Source organism: Malaclemys terrapin, chromosome 8, assembly GCF_027887155.1.
Source record: "Malaclemys terrapin pileata isolate rMalTer1 chromosome 8, rMalTer1.hap1, whole genome shotgun sequence".
Taxonomy (NCBI): domain Eukaryota; kingdom Metazoa; phylum Chordata; order Testudines; family Emydidae; genus Malaclemys; species Malaclemys terrapin.
In genome coordinates, this window is record NC_071512.1 from 107,714,862 (window position 1) to 107,734,612 (window position 19,751).

The window sequence follows — 19,751 nt, forward strand, 5'->3', positions numbered from 1 at the left end:
TCCGAATTCCCACCCCCTTGGCCTGTCACGGTCTGGTCTTCCCACACCCTCCCACCAGGCAGGAGTGTATAACACCACCTGTCCCAAATGCAGAGCCTGAGTCTCACCACCCCATCAAAGGCTCCCACGGCCGCCCACGACTGGCGCTCAGGGCCAGCCGTCCTTAGCAGGGCTTCGTGCTGCTCCCTGAATGCCCTGGAAAACTATCCGACCCTCTCAGGCGCGGCGCGGCGCCCCTCCTCCTGCCCAGGGGGTTGGCACCGCGGCGGCTGTGTGCCCTGCTCCTGCCGGCCTGGGCACGCAGCGGAGGAAGCGTGTTGAGGAGCCACAGCACCTCTTGCTCCACCGCATATGCACCAAGCAGGGGGCACGGCGCCATCAGCGCGACCCCGTGGGCAGGAGGCAGCTGGAGACAGGTCACGGGCATGGGGAGCGGGAAGCCCTTGCCCGGCCGAGCCCCAAGAACAAGGTGGTGGCACTGACACGGGGTGGGTCTGAAAAAGGCTTGGGTCGGATTTTCGTCTCCCTCAGGCTTGAAAATTAGACCCAAGCAGGCCTCTGCCACGCTCCCACCCCTGGCCTGGGGTCTGGGTAGAGGCCAGGGCACTGGTTCTGCTCCTGCCTTCGGGGTGCAGGTCAGGAATATCTCCATCAAAGCCACTGGGGTGACCCAGCAGCAAAACTGGCATGAGTGGGAGGAGAATCAGGCCCTGGAAATCCAAGGCTGCGCTGCTGGGGACAGAGCAGGGTCACTGGGGGAAGAGGAGGGACCCAACGGTGAGGTGTCTTCGCGGCTCTTGCTGTCCAGAGACGGGCAGAGTCCCTGCATTTCCCTGCAGGGCAGAGAGGGAACCGGCCACAGCTCCTGGGCCCCCAAACCCAATGGCGCTAATAAAGAACGGTGCCCCGGGGCACGAGGGCGGCAGCAGAGCTGAGCTCCTGTCCCTTTAACATCTGGGAGGCGAGTCAGTTATTGCTGCAGGGACGTAAAACGTTGGGAAGACGCAAAGCAGAACAGGCCAGCTCCCCTCTCCCCTTGGCTCGGGCTAAGGAGCTCAGGATTTGGCCCTGCGTGTGTTGTTTGTGAGGCAGCCGGTCACCACGCCCACCCTGCTGCCGCAAGAGTCGCTGACATCAGCCCCACATCCTGTGGCTCCAGGGCTCCCTAGGCCTGAGCATGGCAGGGGTGTGGGCTAGTGGCCGGAGCACAGGAGTGGGAGCCAGGAACGCCGCAGTCTAATTCCTCTTCTGCCACTTCCTGTCTGGGGGGCTGTGGGCAGGTCTGCTCCTCTCTGTGCCCCCAGCTGCTCGGTGGGGTAAAGCTGACATGGCCCTGGGCTGGGTGGGAGGCTTCACTCAGCGTGCAGAGCGCAGCGTGAAGCTGAGAAGTGCCGCGCTAAGCAGACTTTGCAGCTGGCTGGCCCTGCTGCTGGACCACACGGGTGTCGGCCTCAGAAAAGGGCCAGATCCAGCCACAACCACCCAGTCCCCAAACCCTTGTCTGACCTCTGGCTCATGCTTCCCGGGGCCCCAGTGCAGAGCTGTGTCAGGGCCGCAGGCTGTGTGGGGAGGCAGGCGGCTGGTGAGGGGCATTTTTACCCTTGTTGGAGTAATGAGGAGCTCCTGGTTTTCCTCCTTTGAACCCCAGCCTCATGCCCACCCCTCCTCGCTGCCGCTTCCTTCCCGCCATGAACCAACCCTGCCTGCAGCCAGCTGGCATGCTGCTGGAGCCAGGGCAAGCCAGCAAAGGGGACCCCTCCCCGAGGGCCACAGGCAAAGCAGCTGAGGATGAAGGATGGTTTTATGAGCAGCCATAATCGCTTCAACCCGAGGCCAACTTTTCCTGGCGATCGACTCCACAGCTTATCTTTATGAGGCCCCTGACAGCCGCGGCCGCTGCTGGGATCCCGCCTCCTTTCCCAGGGACGTGTGGAGGAACCCCGTTTCCACTCAGGCCAGCCCACGTCGCTCTGTGCAGGGCAGCGTCCAGAGCCAGGCCGACGCTTTCACAGGGGGTTCGGCCTCTTGGGGGACAGCGTCAGCAGTGTCTGTGTATCCCTCCCACCGCTGCGGACTTCTCCTGGGCTGCCCAGCCCGGCCTGGCCCCGCCCTGCAGTGGGTGATTTGCACCCTTTGCACAGGGAAGCTGTCACCGGAGCAGGCCTGCTGTAAATCAGGGCTGTTTACCACCCTCTCCTCTGAGCTGGGCTCCAGTGGGAAAGAGGAGAAGGGAGCAGAGGGGTTGTAAATCATCCCCTACCCAGTGCAGGGCCAAGGCAGAGTTCAAGGGATACGTCCTCTGCAGGCAAAGGAAGACGTGAGCGTAGGCTGTATGAGTGCTGACACTCCTACCTCAGCCCCTCACCAGGGCCCTGCCCTCTGCCTGTGGAGTTTCTGCCCAGCTAGCCCCACCCCCAGGAAGCATTGGGGATCCCCCTGAACCCCAGAGTCCTTCACTCCAGCTGCCACGGCTCCTCCTTGGAAGAGTCGCTGCGGCCAGTGAAAGAATCCGGGCACACAAAGGCTCAAGGAGGCAGAGGCTGAAATGAGACAGGGGAGGGAGCAAGGGCTGTGCGGGGGACAGAGCAGTGGGTGGCAGGGAGTTAATTCCTTCCTTTCTCCAAGGTCACCAGGCTCTGGGAACTGAGACTTCCCAGGACGCCAGGGAAAAGAGCGGTCTAGGCTGGCGTTAACCCTTTGTGGAGAGACGTACTGGCCCCAGGAAGGAATGGCAGAGTTACGGGGAACGTTTCATTAACATTCACTCAGCCTCAGCACCGGAAGGCCAAGCAGGTTCACCGGACACACCCCAAACCTGCCGCCTCTCCTGGGAACCAACTAGCTCCCAAGGTGACCTGCTCCAGCGTGGCCTGGATCTCCCCTAACCTTCAGGCCGGATTCTCCCCTAGCTACCACAGCTTCAGCGGGTGCAAAGATCTGAGTGGGGACGGGGAAGAAAGGGGTGCAGGATGCTATAACTGGCCTTATCAGACATACCAGCACTAGAGGTAAGGCAGGGCTGGGAGATGAGAAAGAGATCCAAGGAACACGTTGATATCCCCGTTAGAGGAAGCAGCATTTGCTGCAAAGAATATCGCTCCGAAATCTCTGCTTGGCAAGGAGCTCCCACCCCATATGTTGTTGCTTTGTTTTGATTTGAGCATTTATTTATATCCCACCAATGCTTTCTTCCAGGGGGTTACTTCAGGGTAAGTCCGAAACACGCAGCAGCAAACTAGTTCTTACTCAACACCAAGGCGGGATCAATATCCACCGGGGTATGGAAGTGAGGGGGATTAGCACAGCCGAGACGCTCAGGTGATACATGGTTTCCTTCCAGAAGGGTTTGAGGAAAGGACGAGTCTTTTAAGCCACAGCACCTGGATACCTCAGCCTCTTCCCCACCTCGTGGAAATAAAAAAGGGTTAACAAGATAATGCATTTAGTTTTCTCAATGCCAGTTAAATATAGAAGACCCAGAGGGGCTGCAGAAAAATATACTTAATCTGCATATGTAAATTAAACAAAGAAATTGAACATCAGGCTTTAATCTAACATGTTTCAAAATATCTTCATTAACACGCCCTGACTAGCAGGTCAGTACCCTGAGGGCGGTCCGGGAGGATTCCAGCAGGAAATGCAGCTGGAGGACACATCCAGGCAGGAAGGTGAGAGCATTACCGGGACATGGATGCCACGCTCGAAAGCAAACCCCAGAAAGCTCCTGGGAGGGCCGGACGTTCTTTGTGCATCGGCCTGCAGCTGCAGTGCTGGTCATCCTAGCTTGACATAAAGAACAGGAGTACGTGTGGCACCTTAGAGACTAACACATTTATTAGAGCATAAGCTTTCGTGGACTACAGCCCACTTCTTCGGATGCATATATATGTTCCACTCTATATGCATCCGAAGAAGTGGGCTGTAGCCCACGAAAGCTTATGCTCTAATAAATGTGTTAGTCTCTAAGGTGCCACAAGTACTCCTGTTCTTTTTGCGGATACAGACTAACACGGCTGCTACTCTGAAACCTAGCTTGACATGTTAGGTTTCCACCACGCCTGCTTCATTACTTTGTGTTTTGTTATCCCCCCACCCCGGCAGAGACAGAGCATTGTAACTAGTTTAGCTGTGTGGTAGCCTCACTCAAGAGACTGGAAACTACTTTACGTCCCATTGCAGCTTTCCTTTTGAATCTCCAGGGAAGTTAGTTCAAATCCACCATTCTGTGAGAAACTGGCTCCTTTCTAGCATTGAACAAACATGGTCACGTTCCCGCCAAGGGCACTCACCTCAGGAACACGTTCCCGCCAAGGGCACTCACCTCAGGAATTCGATAAAGAGATGCTTGAGGAACGCCGATCTGGTCAGAGTCTCAAAGGCGGAATGGTTGCCTGTGAACAGAGCAGCCACCTCATGGGCTGAGGTCACTCTGCTGGCACCCTGCCTCGGTTTCCCCACTTTCAGGGCTCACTCAAGCTACCCAACAAACTCTTCTCTGGTTCAGCTACTGCCCTGCCCCCCAGGCTGGGTTTCTTAAAAGAACAAAACCATTCCCAAAACAAAGTTTCTTAAAATCCCCATCAAGTCTGCACTCCCCATCTTTCCTATGATGACGGGGGAGGGGGGCCACCCAGGCTCTCCCGGCCTGCAGCCTCTTTCTGAAGACTCAGGACTCCCTACGGGGAGCCTACTCACTGCCCCCCTCACCCGAGTTCTCTCTCCCTGGGCCTCCCGCTCTGTGCAGTTCGGGGAACCAGCCCCTCCCGACTCAGCTGGTTCTGCTGATTAATCTCCCAGGTGTGACAGGCAGGGCTAATTAGATGGGTCACACAAGCCTGGTCCAGCTCTTAAAGGGCCAGGCTGCCCCAGCACAGTGCAGAAGAATTCAATGCCTTCAGGGTTCCCCCATCCGCTGTTCCCGGGCAGAGAAGCGGAGAGGTTGGCTGGAGTTTTTCTCTTGTGTTCAATGAAGTGAAGGGAGGTGATTCAGGCTCACCAAAAATCATGAGATTGGCTTTAAAATCACAAGATTATGTAAAAATAATTGATTTGGGGGTTTGTTTTATTTGCCTTCTGCTTTTTGACCGTTTAAGGTGTGCTGGGGGTCACATTTTGAAGCTTTCTCCTCAGCCACGAGGGCTAGAAACTTACTTTTTCTTAAAGAACGGAGGCTGAAACCGTCACAGATCCACCTGACTCCAGGCGCTGGGGCTTGAAGGAAAACAAGAATGGTCATGAGACTCCTGACAAAATCATGAGAGTTGGCAACACTGAGGAATCATATTCCCTAGTGCGTTAGAGCTAACACTGTGGATGCTGCTACCGGTAGTGCATTTTCTCTCTCTAAGGCCTTGTCGACATGGGAACGTTACACCGGTTTAGCTGATCTCATTTTTAAACCAATGCAAACCCATGTGTGGACACAATTACTTCAGTATAAGAGGGACTTATTTTGCTTTTGCTTATTCCTGTTCTCACTTGAATTAAACTAATACAGCAGTTCTCCAGCTGTGGGCTGGGACCCCAAAGTGGGTCACTCATGACCCCATTTTAATGGGGGTGCCAGGGCTGACGTTAGACTTGCTGGGGCCCAGGGCCAAACCCCAAGCCCCACTGCCCGGGGCCAAAGCCCAGCCTGAGGACTTCAGCCCTTGGTGGTGTGGCTCAGGGTTACAGGCCCCCTGCCTGGGGCTGAAGCCCATGGGCTATGGCTCCCCCCCCTTCCCCCGCCCCAGGGTAATGGGGCTTGGGCTTTGGCCCTGGCCCCCCTTGCCCAGGGCAGGCTCAGGCTTCGGTCCCCACCTCCTGGGGTCATGCAGTGATTTTTGTTGTAAGAAAGGGGGTGCGCTGCAGTGAAGTTTGAGAACCCCTGAGCTAATACAGCAACAACCACAAAACGATTGGTCTGGAATAAGAGGTTTGTTGAATTAAATCAATTGAAATTCTCAGTGTAGGTTAAACTGGTGCAATTTTAAATCATTGCTTAAAACCAGGGCTCAGAGTAGGGGGGAAATTGGGCTGGTCACCTACTCCAGCTCTGCTCCTAACCCCAAAATCCACCACAGCCCCAGAGGAGCTGGATGCTTCGGCTACAATAGTCAGCAATGAAAGAGTTAATGTTCCAATGTTGGCTGTTGTCATTAGGCTCCAGAATAAACCCCCATTCACTCCCTTAGAATCATTGTCTCTGTCTCCTTGCAGATAGAGGGGGGGTCAGGTTACCTTCACAAGGTTTCTTTGCAACAAGAAAGGCTAGAAACTTTAATTAAAAAAACAACAACACCCATATCTTAAATTCTGCTGAATCTTATGGGAGCAAAGAGACGCAGTGGCACAGAGCAGTTGCCTGATCTCTCTCTGCATGACCCTGCTTGGAATGCCTTGAGCCTGCACTGTCTGCACACCACACGCAATCAAAACCAGGCGTTTTCCAGGCCTGGGTTCCCCATAACCAGAGCCAGCTGCCACCGTTTCCCTCCAGCGTGGATGGACGCTCCAAGCATTGCCTCTGCGTTAGGTTCAGCTGGTCCTCCCAACGCCAACCCACAGTGCAGCGCTTCATGTGTGCAAATGACCCAGAGGTCCCTGTTCCTGGCAGCAATGCCAGGCGCTACTGGGGAGGTTGAGCAGGAAGCCCAGGATGCATCTGTGCATGGATCTCTCCCGAATCTCTGCTACACGGGGAGTTAGCAGGCAATGCCCATTTGATGTTAGTGGCCATGTGCCACGTGCCAGGCAGGCCTGCGTGAGGACAGCAGGACGAGCTGGGAGCGCTGGGAGTCGGAGTGCTGGCTATACCTCGCCAGAGGGGCTCAGTTAAATTCAGGACACAGCTCTACAGCGGAAGAGGCATAGCTGGTGTGACCCTCCCTGTGAGTTCCCTGTTCTCTGCCTGGCGATAACCCCCAATCCATCACCCTGAGGAATGTGGTTTATGGCCCTGGGGAGGTATTTAAAGGGAGAACGTAAAGGCTCTCTCGCTGCCTGGACGTTGGTGGGACAAAAAGGGACAGGCTGGACTCCTGGTGCAGGTAGGAGGCTCTCCCATCAAGGGGAGCAGCAACTGGTATGGGTAGGAGCGGGGGGTGCGAAGGCTGTTCATTTGGGGATGTCACCCTTGAGGTAGTTCTGGACTAGCAGTGTCTTGTAGGGGAGCGTATGGGAGAATCACCTGTTACCACTGAACCGGCTCGTGGAACAGAAACAAATCGTGTGTATTCTCCATGCTAGTGTCTGAGCCAAAGCAGCACCGTTTTCCTGAAATGGTTTTCAAGGGGGACTCTGGGAAGCAAGGTGGGAAGGTGGAGGGGTCACCACCTTGTTTGGCCTGCATCCCCTTCTCCGGATACTGCTAAACCATCCCAGGCAGGGGCTGACTTTTACCCTGCCTGAAGAGCAGGTGTTCACCCAACTGCACCATACAGCATGGGTATTCCCCAGAGCAGAGACCCCCAGAGTAAGGGCTTCTGTACCCGCCAGCCTCCCTCCAAACCATTTGGTTCACACCAGGCCCTGCACCAGCTGTGGGTTTACATGTTAAGCAGGGAGAGTGTCACTTCTATAATGGGCCAAGCTGCAGCCTAGAGCGATCGATTATAGGCGTGTTAGATGGGATAGTGCGAATCCAGACCTGGGGTGAGTGGCTGTAACTCCACTGAGCTCAGCCCAGTTGTATCGGATCACACCTGGGCTGAATTGGAACCAATCGGTATTAATAAAACTGGCATTATGAAGAGACGCATCTGCTCAGCTGGTACTGTCTGCTAACAATGGGTGTATGCACTCGCCTGTGTATCGATCAGCTGGTGCCATCTAGTAACAGTTGTTGCTCTGGGTGTGTATGCTCTTGCACGGGTATGGTTTCCCCACCAACACCATGGGATGGAACACAGGACCTCTACCACCTGAGCTAAAAGAATAACTATTACATGGTAGATGTAGTAGATTCTTACCCTCTGATGTGGAACAGCCACTAGAGGGCGACAGAGACAGGCACGCCTAGCGTGGCTTACACATGCGCCACCCACTGTATGGGGTGTGTCAGGCGGTGTGCATCGAGGTGCACGGCTGCCCCTTGGTGGCTGAACGAGCATGGGCTCGCAGTTGGCTGACAAGTGTGGCGTCTGCGGCCATGGATGATTATGAGGCCTGCACTGGAAATGCGTGCTGGCCGCTGGATCCCAGCCTGATGGCCCGAAGTGGGCTCGGGCTCGGTCTGTGACCTCCAGCCATGGCACTGGAGACAACAGAGCTGCCTCAGACTCGCAGGCGGAGCTCCAGCGAGGCGGAGGGGAAATCTCACTCTAACGCCGTTTCTCCCCGCTGCAGCCCGGAGGGGGCGGAGGCAGGCAGCCATGACAGTCTCCTACACGCTGAAGGTGGCCAATGCCCAGTTCGGGGGCTTCTCCAAGCTGCTTTTCAGGTGGAAGGGGAGCATCTACAAACTGCTCTACAAGGAGTTCCTTGTCTTTGTCATGCTGTACGCGATGCTGAGCATCACTTACCGGTGAGTATGTGGCACGGCTTCCCCACATGGGCTGTCCGCACTCCAGGGACAGAACTCAGGACCTATGGCAGCCCTCTGCCACCTGGGAGAAAGGATTGATTTCACGAGCCAGCAGCAGTAGTAGGCTGTTCCCTTTTCGTGCAGCAGTCAGTGTGTTTCACTTGCACATGGACTTGCTGGAAATACCTGTGTCCTTTACCCACTTGCTGTTGCTGCTTCTCTTTTATTAACCCCGTTTCTGCTGATGGACAGTGCCTGCCATTAGAGTATCCATCCATTTAGCTGGAGAACATCTGGAAATGCTAGTCTCAGGGAAAATCTGTCACTGGAGAGATCCTGCAGGCGCCCATCAGTGGAAGATCCCTGGCTTGGGTGACAGCTGGAGTGGGAACTCTCTAAGAAACATACCACAGGGAGCCATCCATGGCAGGCTGGTGGGGGTGGGTCACTTGGGCAGGGATAGAGCCGGGAGAAGTAAGCGCTCCTGTGCAGGGCAGTGAGGGGAAGAGGAATCTGAAGATGAGCGCAGAGGAGTTGGAGGTTCCAGGCAGTAACGCACACCGGGGTGAGCGCCTGATCCCGGCTCTTTGTGTCCCTGCAGGCGGTTGCTGACCGAAGAGCAGAAGCGTGTCTATGTGAAAGTGGCTCAGTACTGCAACCGCTCCACGGACCTCATCCCCATGTCCTTTGTCCTGGGTAAAGTGCCCCCTCCTGGGTCTCCTTCTCCTTCCTTTTCCATCCTTAGTGCCCGGTTAAGGCTGGAGCGAATGGATCAGATGGGCCAGGGCGTGAGTCTCGGAAGGGACCCAATTCTTTGGCTCCAGGCCCCAGAAACACATGGGCAGTTAGCTCAGTTCAAGCATCATTTGCACCTTTGACCCCAGGATCTCAAAGCACCTGCCACAGGAGGGGCAGCACTATCATCCCCATTAGATTACAGATGAGCAAACCGAGCCCCCGGCAGGTGAAAATGACTTGCCCAAAGTCGCACAGCATATCCAGGGGCAGACCCAGGGACAGACTCCAGGCATCCTGCCTCCAGCCACTTGACCGCACTTCCTCCCACTACAGTCCATTCGGCCTCTCTATTCCCCCTGCTGCATTCTCCTTCACTCACTCTGCTAAGCTGTTATGTAGCACTGCTGTTCTGCCCCAGAGGTGGCTGCGATTCAGCGACCCCTGTGGATAAGTGCCGCACATTTAGGATCCTCTGGGGAAGAGAAGTCCTGCAAAAACGTGAGAGAGGGTTGTATGTGTGAGCAGAGGGCACAGATAGAAGGGAGGGGTGGGAGAGGGCACCAAGCAGGAGTGGGGAGACTGGAGCGAGGAGTTAATGATTAGACATTTACCGGCTAAAACAAGCCCTCGCCCGGCCAAAGCTTCCCAAGCTGGGAGATGTTTGTGGGAATGCAGTGGCACTCCTCAACAGCTCTCCCACCCTGCTGTGCCTTGGGAACGGGGTTATCTCTGACAGATGACTGGTGCATTATTTAGTGGCCCCCTGCCCCTCCCTTGTGCAGGAGAAATGAGGAACTTCTTTGCTCCTTTCTGAGAGGTGACTCCTGCAGTAGCTAACCTGATGGGCTCGGATGGCTGCTTGCCCTCCGGCTGCCCCCTGGTGCCCAGGCCTGATATTCACAAGAGCTAGAAATTCACCCCTGTGCAGAGAGCTTGCTGGCACAAGGCGTGCGTACCAACAGGGTGAATTTCACCCTGTCTGAGCATCCCTGAAAGGGATCAGCTGATGGAATTCCCGTCTTTTCACTGCTCTTTACAAAAGCTCCTCTAACGAATTCAGCCAGAGTCTGGCTAACTGCTTGAGCTGTTCACTCAAGCCCAGCTGTAGGTTATCGGATGTCAGTCCTGAGCCTTCCGCTATTGCCAGGGGAAATGAGTCAAAGGAAAAGCACAATGTCCCTCCAAACCGCTCAGCTACTCTTTCTCTCTCCTGCCACAGAGAAATCCGTCTCCCACAGAAACCAGACAAACATGGTGACCGGGTGTCTTCCCACTCCTGTCTCTTTTCTAGCCACAAACCGCTCGGGGACCGTCTTCTGGTTACCTCCCGGGTGCAATTTATATACAGCGTTCTCCTCACCAACCTTACAAACGTGTGCAGCTCTGGACTGACAGCTGCATGCACTCCTTAGCGCACACAGCCATGGAGGGGGGAGACAGAAGGTTTCTGAGAGGCAGAGGGCTCTGGCTCGGAGAGTGGGTAGGTGGGTGGGTCAGTCATGTTGCTTCTCTCTGCTCTAGTCTGGCCCCCTGCTCTTCCTTCCTGTGTCTCTTCTGCTTTCTGGGCTCATGGGTTAATTAGCCTTGTCGTGATCTCCTGCCCATCCCCAGTTAGGCCCAGTTTTGCCCCTCAGGTTTCCTCCAGTGCGATATAATTGGTGGTCCAGGGATCAGAGTGCTGGTACAGTTGTCACAGGCGAAAACTACCTGCCGAGGGGAAAATCTGTCTCTTCTTTATCGTGTGTAGAAAGGGTGGAAAGCGCTCCTGGGCCTGCCCCCAAACACCAGCTTGGTTTCTGCGTTGGGAATATGAGCTATGCGAGGTCTGCTTTGCCCTGGCTTTGGTGGGAATAGTGATTCTTTAACAACGAGCGTTTTCGCCCTGCTGTTGCTCAGGCGTGGCTTAGACTTGGATTCAACATGGGGGCTAACACCTTCCAAGTAATGCATTGGAGAAGTCTTCTAGGGTGACGGGCTCATACATGCTGGATGGGGCAGATTCAAGCCAGTGGAGGAGGGTAGGTTTTCACTCACCCTGTTTAGCGGATGTTGAAAGCAATGGGCCAGAGAGAGGACCTAGTGGGATTTTCAGAAGCACTTGTCAGTCTCTCTAGGTGCCTAGATCCCCTTGGAAATGGGGCCCCATGAGCCTTGTCTGCACTTGTCTTTTAAAACCCGTCCGTTAGCACACGCGAGCTCCCGCACGCTCACATCCCATCTAGACAAGGCAACGCAGCAACGTCCCGCACTGCAGCTCTGCCAGCCCCTCACGCTCAGCACAACCCGCACGTCACCAGACGCCATCCCTAGTTAACGACCCCGTTTGCTCCTGCCTCTCATTGCTGGGTCTCCGATGCTCAGCTGCGGCTGCCGGCACTGCCTCCCCAGCTGGTAACCATGCCCCCATGGGCTGTCTCCGTGGGCAGGTTTTTACGTCACGCTGATCGTGAACCGGTGGTGGGCCCAGTACACCAGCATCCCACTGCCTGACCAGCTGATGTGCGTCATCTCCAGCACCGTCCACGGGAAGGATGAAAAGGGGAGGATCCTGCGGCGCTCGCTCATCCGTTACGCCAACTTGTCCTCCGTGCTCATCCTGCGCTCGGTCAGCACCAGGGTGCTCAAGAGGTTTCCAACCATGGACCATGTGGTAGAAGCAGGTGAGCTCGTCTCAGGGCCGGGGCAGAGCATTGCTGCGTTGGTTAGTTTCCAGGCTACAGCCAGAAGCTTTCTGCCTACGGAGCAGCAAGGGTTGGAGTTAAGGTCAGTGTCCAGGGAAAGCCTAGCGTGGCAGGGTGTTTTCTTGCAGGGATGATTTCCTGGCCCCCTCCCATCCCGAGGGACCCACTTATCCCTCTGCTTCGTACTCTTTTGAGGCCTGATTTGACGCCTGCCAGCAGCCCTTCATCAGCCGTGGAGCCACGCAAGGCAGTCTCTGCGGCAGCTGCAGACTCGGAGCCAGCAGGGACTGGAAGCTGAACCCAGGTCGCCCATGTGGCTGAGCAGAATGCTAGCCACAGGGCCCCCCTCCCCCACCAGCCCAGGGAGCAACGGGGTGGGGCCTGGCAGAAGTTAATGGCAAAACTCGCCTTGACTTCCACGGGGCCAGGCTTTCGGGGTGGGATTGGAAATCTCGGGGCTCCTGCTGGGAATCAGCCTCCCCTGCTACAATCCCAGCAGCAGGTCATGCCGTGCTCCGTGGCGGCCTTGGAGTCTCCTACTCCCGCCACTGACCGGACACTCTAGGGGCCATTTCTCCAGGGGTGGAGCCTTTCTCTGGAATCTGTGACCCTGAGCAGCTTCCTCCTGTGCAACCAGGAGGCCAGGTTAGCAGTGAAACCACATGGAGTTTGTCACCAGTTACTGAGGCAGAGGGATGGAACTGGTTCCAGGGGCTCCCCATGGCTGGCTGAGTCGCAGAAAGGGGGCTGGACAGCTCTGGGGGTGGTGCTGGGAGGCAGAGCTCAGATCCAGCCCAGGTCGGTAGTAACTGGGAGTTGCTGATGGCTGCCTGGTGGCCTGTGTGAAATGAGCTTTGGTCTCAATCCGGTTCCTGATAAGAACAGGGGTGCCCATCACAAAACCCACCCCACACAACCAACTCCCTTGCTGGCAGCATCAGCAGAGAGCTCAAGGACTGAGCGGGTCATGGACACTGATGTGCCTCCTGGAGAGGGTGTCCCCCCTCTCGAGATGGGTGCATATTGACGGGGCACCGTGTGGGGAGCTTGCCCTGCTGCTGCCCGCGATGTATCTGTTCTGAGGACTGAGGGCTGCTGCAGCCAGGCCAGACAGTCTGGTCCCTTTCACCAGTGCTGGATTCATGGGAAGCAAACCCAGGAACCCGCTGAGCAGGGGCCAGGCAAGGGGGTGAAGAAGGGACCCTGAATCTCTCCCCTACCTGCCGTCTCCCACGCTGCAGGCTTCATGACACAGGAAGAGCGCAAGAAGTTTGAGAGCCTCCACTCGGACTTCAACAAGTACTGGATCCCCTGCGTGTGGTTCACCAACCTGGCTGCCCAGGCCAGGCGAGATGGGCGGGTCAGGGACGACGTGGCCCTCCGCTTACTCATAGATGTAAGTTTGGGGGGGACTGGAAGGTCAAGGGATGGGAGGGGGTGTGGATCTGGGGAATTGTTGCTGGGACCTGGGGTGTCAGCTGCTGGTGGGGGGAGCTTGTCCAAGGCTGCTATCACCCAGGTGATAACCCCGCTTTCCCCTCTCTGCGTAGGAGCTGAATCTGTACCGTGCCAAATGCAGCATGCTGTTCCATTACGACTGGATCAGCATCCCACTGGTGTACACACAGGTCAGTGAGTGCCCAGCCTTCAGCTCACCCTCCAATGGCATCCGGAGATGGGAACCACATGGCCCGTGGAAACTGACCCCTCCAGCCCCTTCACAGCAAGGGAATCAGTGACAGTTCCTTTCCCTGCCAACCAAACACCCTTCACATGTAAGCCGCTTCAGGCTAGTTCTACAGGGTAGAGACGACCTTTTACATGTAGCATCTTCAGAGAGCTTATGGGGCCCTGGGGGCTGACCCATGGTGAGGTAGATCCATGTCTTCCTAGATACAACTTGAATTTCTCTATCACTTTTCATCTCAAAGCACTTGGCGCTTCACCCACCACTACACTGCATCCACCTCTGGGGTGGGGTGCAGCAGCTGTTTAACAGCACACAGCAACATTGGACAAGGAGAGGTTCAAACAGGGAGGGAAGAAGGATCCCGTTTCCTAATGAAACTGTAGGAAGAGTGTAGAGCGGCAGCATGGAATCACCCCGAGTTGGAATTTGGCAGGGATACCAACTTACACAGCACGGCTACTCTTGTGAGACGTGCCACAAGACTCTTTCACGCTCACCAGTGGCAGGATCTCAGTGTTATTCTCATCTATCTCCGTCTGTCAAACTGTATCTAGTCTCATTTTCCAAAGCACTAGTTCCCCCTTTAGGATTTCCCATGTGCATTGGGACTAGCCAGTGGCTCCTCCCCACCCGACTCTGGCTAACCGAGTGCCTCTGATGCAGGTAGTTACAATCGCCGTCTATTCCTTCTTCGCCTTCTGTGTGATCGGGCGGCAGTTTCTGGAGCCCCTGGACCCAGAGCAGGATCAGGACCGGTATCTGGATCTGTACGTCCCTCTGACCACCCTCCTGCAGTTCTTCTTCTATGCCGGCTGGCTGAAGGTGAGCACGTTCCTGGCGCAGGACCCTGCTGGGCACCAGCTTGGTGGGAGAGCTGACCTTGCCCCCGGTTGTCAGACTCCCCTGCAGCCCCTGTCCCCTCTGTGAACGTGACGTAGGGCACTGGGGGATGTCAGGGGAATCAGTGAGGAGCTCTTCACTTCTAGGTCACTGTGACGCTCCCCAGGCGCACCCACTGCCTGCCCTTAGCATGAAGCAGCTTTGTCTGTCTCCGCCGTGGTTCAGCTCCCTGAAACCACCCACCTCTGGCCCCGCAAGCCCATACTTCTGGGTCGCTGCAGTCTCGCCCTCTCTGTGCAGGCTGGTGCTAGGTTTACACACAGCCACCCCCAAGTCCTCACGGCGCTCCTGGCAGCGTGCAGTGCCTCCCCCTGGACGCTCCTAGGCCCCAAGTTCGCTGTCCCGGGAAGAGAACAGTGCGCACGTCACCTTGGTGAATCCAGCCGAGTCGTCGCACTTCACTTGACACCACAGCGCTACGCGTTCTTTCTAACCCAAATACGATTATTGACAGAGCCCAGGTCCAAAGAGCCAAATGAGTCATGAGCAAGAATATTAGCAGCAGAACAGTTACATGGAAAACAGCCGGATACCAGGCTTAGCAGAGTCAAAACGACTTTAACTGCTCACGTCCTTGTCTAAAGCAGTTTCTCACTTTCAGCGACATTCCCCAGTGTGACCAGGTCAGATTCTCAGTGTATAGACACAATGATTAAAATCACATCGGTATATGCATTTCACAGTGATGTGAAGGACCAACATGATCCTGGCTTTCACTGGAGACCTTACAAGGCCCCAGGGCCGTCCTTAGGCATACGCAGCAGCCCCGGTGATCAGCCCTATCCCTTGGCCGGCCCCCCTGCAAGGGCCATCCCTAGGGGGGGGTGGGGCCCCGGACAACTCTCTCCACCCTGACTCTTACCTGCCCCCCGCTAATCCTCCGGGCCACTCTGGGTCTGTGGGGCTCCCAAAAGTGCCCCCCTCCCCCAGCTCCTGCCTCCCAGACCCTGGGGGTGGGGAGCTGCGTAGGGCACCCAAATGACTAGGGACAGCCCTGCAAGGCCCAGTCGTTTAGGGATAAATCCCATGAAAGCGATCTGTTAGGTACAGCGAGTTTTTCAGCCGTTAGGCGTTGCTGACACAGAGCTGTGAACCCTTTGCCAACTGGCACCAATGAGCTTGTGTCTCACAGTCACAGGTGTGGCTGCAGCCCAGATGAGGGAGTCTTTCCCAGCTGATGGACTCAGTGAGAGACATGTCCAGAATTCTCTCTGACCGGCCCCCGCTTGTGGACCCTTTGAGCAATGACAGAATGGGCCACTAGGACTGAGCTCCCCTCTCTGCCCTAGAAGGGGTCGCTTCAGCTCAGGGCAGATGTGTCTCAGCATCGGGTTTCAGAGTAGCAGCCGTGTTAGTCTGTATCCGCAAAAAGAACAGGAGGACTTGTGGCACCTTACAGCGCCGCTTCCCATCTCTACCTCGTCTGCGGGCAAGCAGAGGCCTCCAGGGCTGCAAATCCCTGCTTAAGAGGCTCCTTTTTCGGTAAAGACTTCAAGTGAAAATCCACCGCCAAAATGAGAGGAGAAAGAGAAAAGATCAGAAAGCAAGTGCCCATGGTTCTGAGACTGACCCTTCAGCTGGGCTTGCACTGGGTGCGTTCAGATGCATAGTCCACATCTTCATCCACATTTGTACTATGCTCTCCTTGGGGAAGGGACCAGGTATGTACACACTACACAGCCCCTAATGCGCCAGTGGTGGTCATAGTAACAGCTGTTAGTGTAGCGTGTTTCACAAGCACCGGAGAACCCTTAGCCTGGTGTCTGAGTGTGTGGGTCTCATGGGGTCTTCTGCCTTCGTTCTCCAGGTCGCAGAACAGATCATTAACCCATTTGGAGAGGACGACGATGACTTTGAAACTAATAAGCTGATCGACAGGAACTTGCAGGTGCGCCCCGTCCCTCCAAAGAGGGTGTGGTGTAGAGACAGGTGTGCCGGCCGGGAGCACATCTTCGACGCCTCGGGGGCTGTTCTATCAAACTGGAATAATCAGGGCTGCACAGAGATGCTACAGGCCAGGATTAGGGGCAGGACAGGGAGTCTTTTGCCTCCAAGTCAGATTCAAATCCAGTCCTTGTATAGGTGTTCCGAGGTTCCTAGATCCAGTGAACTGGGGCTCTCCGCAGGCAGATGTCCACATCACAAAACTGACATCACAAGTGATCCTCATTGGCATTGCAGTGGAGAAGACACAGAATGAATGGGCTGTATCTGAACTTCAACTTTGGGGTCTCTCCAGAACAGGGGTGAAGCCGAGCCCCAGGGGATGGTGCCCGTGTGACAGGGAGAAGCTAGCGCTGCTAACGCCCATGCGGTGGGTGGCAGACACCAGCCTCTGGGATTAATTAGGCTGGCACCATGCACCAGCCATAAAAAAACCCACAGGAGAAATGGAAACAAATAAAGGAGAAACGCTAGGAAAGTGTGGAGCCGGAGGATTGTTCCATCACAGAATGCGTCTCCCTGGTGCCCAGTTCTGCACCTGCTGCAGTTGGCTGGAGTGGGTACAGGATGAGACCCTGTGCGAATGCAGCCTCCGGGTCTGACTCTCCCTCAGGCAATATCCTCGCTGGAGTGAGGGGGAGTTTTGCCTTTGATGCACGAAACGCATGTCAGGGTCACCCTCGTGGCCTGCCTGCCTTCTCTGTAGCACCCCCGCGTGGGCACCGCTAACAAACTTAGACAATAGTCCCAAGGGACACGTAAAATAGAAGGGTCTCTGCCCCTCCCGAGATCCCCTTCCGCCTGCTCTCTGAGTGCTGACCCTCCCCACTTCCTACCTGAGCTGCTGATCCTCACGGCTCCCTCCCTGGAGTCTTTCCCCCAGTCTAGATCCTTATTCCCAATCTCTCTCCAGGCCCCCTGCCTAGGGTTGGGCCCACTCCTCTTTCCCTCCTGCTACCCTCTTCCCTCAGGGCCAGTCACAGAGGACAATCCCCCCCAACCCCTTTCTGGAACTCAATCGATGCTTCCCCAGCTGGCTCGGATAACTGAATTGAAACCCCTGATGCCAGAGCATCAGATCAGCTGATCCCTCACAGGCAAGACTGCGCCCCACTCCCCTGAAAGACCCAACCAGCCTGTGGCATGCTCTGTTCCTCTGAGCCTGCCCTTTGCCACCCTTAGGTGTCCCTGCTCTCCGTGGATGACATGTACCAGAACCTGCCTCTAACAGGGAAGGACAAATACTGGAATGAATCCACAGCTCAGCCACCTTATACCATCGCCACGGCTGCCGAGACCTTGAAGCCCTCCTTCCTGGGATCCACCTTCGATATGCGGTAAGGTCAGCGGGATCACTCCGAACGAAAACAGCCGCTATGGCCGAGAGCCTCTGGGATTGCTCTGCAGGGTGGTTTGGACCTGAAAAGCCACTCTCAAAAGGGCCGGGCGGGCTCCCCTTTCTTGCCCCTCAGACACGCCAGATCAGATTTACGCAGTTTACAAGTAGGAAGGTGATTTTTCTAATAACTGCTTGTGTCACACACTGATCCTGGAATCTAAGAGGCAAGTTGGGGGGGTGGGAAGTTCTAGCTTGTGCCTCATCCATTTCTAAAGATCTGCAGGTCAAACTCTGCCCTTAGTTACACCTAAGTGAACCCCGTTGTCTGCAGGGGGAATTGAGGGCAGAACATGACGACAATTGGGTGCACTAAGGTAAGTGAGGGAAGACTCTGGCCGGAATCATCTGAATTACTTACCAAGCTGCATGAACTGGGAAGAACCCAGCCTGCAGTGAGATTGCTGGGCTTGTCATCAGGGAAAAACATCTCTTACTTTACCAAGCAAATTTGGTGCAGAATCGTCTGGCTCTGCACTTGGAGTGTCTCACTCTTGATGATGCATGAGCCAAAAGAGACTCCAGCTCCCTCGGGGTTGAGCTAACAGGAGTAAAGACCGTCTCCTAGGCAGCAGCTCTGGCTCCAGGATGCACAGGAGCAGGTCTGTGAGGGAGACGGGGCTACTTCCCGTAGGGTGACCAGATGTCACCCTACCGATTTTATAGGGACTGTCCTGATTTTTGGGTCTTTTTCTTATATAGGCTCCTATTATCCCCCCTACCCCGTCCCGATTTTTCACATTTGCTGTCTGGTCAGCTTAACTTCGAGTAACAATTTTTCTTACGCGAACCCCGTTAAATTGTGTTCGGGAACTTGGTTTGTGAGGCGAGGGGCAACAGCAGCCCTTGCTCTGGTTACCTAACCCAAGCTCAGATATTAAAGCAGGGGACGCTGATGCACTAGCCACGTTTTAGTGCTTTCTTTCAGCCCCCTTGCTGAAGCAAAGCTCCCAGGAGCGTCCAGGGCAGCTTGGCTGAAGGTCTGTGCTGGGTGGGGCCTTGTGGTCCCAGGAGACTGTCCCAGGCACGCCGATCTGAAGCCCTTTTACATCAATGGGACCTTTTTCCCTGCCTTCCAGTGGCTCTGACTCGGAGCCTGTGCCCTAATCCCACGTTCCTTCCCCAGGATGAGCGACGACCCGGAGCAGAGCCAGCAGGTGGAGGCCTCGCCCAGCCTGCCCCGCATGCACACGCCCTTGCTCAACCGCTTCCTGACCGCGGCCGCCTCCCCCGCTGTCAGCCTGAAGAATTTCGGGAGGAGCAACCGGGCCCACCACCACCTTTTGCGCCTCAGGGGCGAGGGCGGCTTCCCCTCTCCCAACCCCCGCTGTGGCGAGGACCCTGAAGCGGTGGGCCGCATCGAGGAGGAAGAGACGGAAGATGAGGCCAGCGAGCCCCCCACACCCGGCACCCGCCTCAAGATACCCAGCCGGCTGGAAGCCTCACAGGGGCCTCAGAGGGAGAACCCCCAGATCCGCGTGAGGCAACCCTCCGACGAGAGCATTGCCACCGACCAGTCGGCTGCCTAGAGGCAGCGAGCTCAGCGTGCCTCGTCACTCCACTCTCAGTGCGAGCTGCGCCCCAGCATCTGTCCTCTAGGCCTGGTAGCTCATGTGATAGTGCTGCCAGCTAAGGGCCTGATCCAAAACCCACTGAAATGAAGGGAAAGACTCCCCCTGACTCAGTGGGCATTGGAGCAGGCCCACAGGGCCAGAAGCCAGACTGTAGCGATCAGCTCAAACGCTGCAAAAGGTTCGAGAAGGATCATGCTCTACAGAAAGCCCCATCACCAGTTCCCCATCACACCCCTCTGGTTGCCATGGCCCAACTGTTGGATTCAGTGGGTGACAAAGAACCAAACTGAGGGACACAGGAGAAATATTCATACAGGAAACT

General features: G+C 55.9%; 1 protein-coding gene and 1 long non-coding RNA gene across 2 annotated transcripts; one reads left to right on the forward strand and one right to left on the reverse strand.

The window, feature by feature from the left end:
• Positions 1 to 66: 66 nt before the first annotated feature.
• Positions 67 to 8,575, reverse strand: LOC128842421 (uncharacterized). Its single transcript, XR_008445996.1, has 4 exons — positions 8,505 to 8,575; positions 5,152 to 5,211; positions 4,322 to 4,391; positions 67 to 3,405 (listed from the first exon to the last, which is right to left on the reverse strand). It is a non-coding gene; the product is annotated as an uncharacterized LOC128842421 (long non-coding RNA).
• BEST4 (bestrophin 4) lies at positions 8,328 to 19,714 on the forward strand. Its single transcript, XM_054038420.1, has 9 exons — positions 8,328 to 8,506; positions 9,108 to 9,202; positions 11,671 to 11,904; positions 13,167 to 13,321; positions 13,476 to 13,553; positions 14,279 to 14,437; positions 16,323 to 16,403; positions 17,642 to 17,796; positions 18,982 to 19,714. The coding sequence occupies exons 1-9, from the start codon at positions 8,355 to 8,357 to the stop codon at positions 19,382 to 19,384; spliced, it is 1,512 nt and encodes a 503-aa protein (XP_053894395.1). The 5' UTR covers positions 8,328 to 8,354; the 3' UTR covers positions 19,385 to 19,714.
• Positions 19,715 to 19,751: the final 37 nt, after the last annotated feature.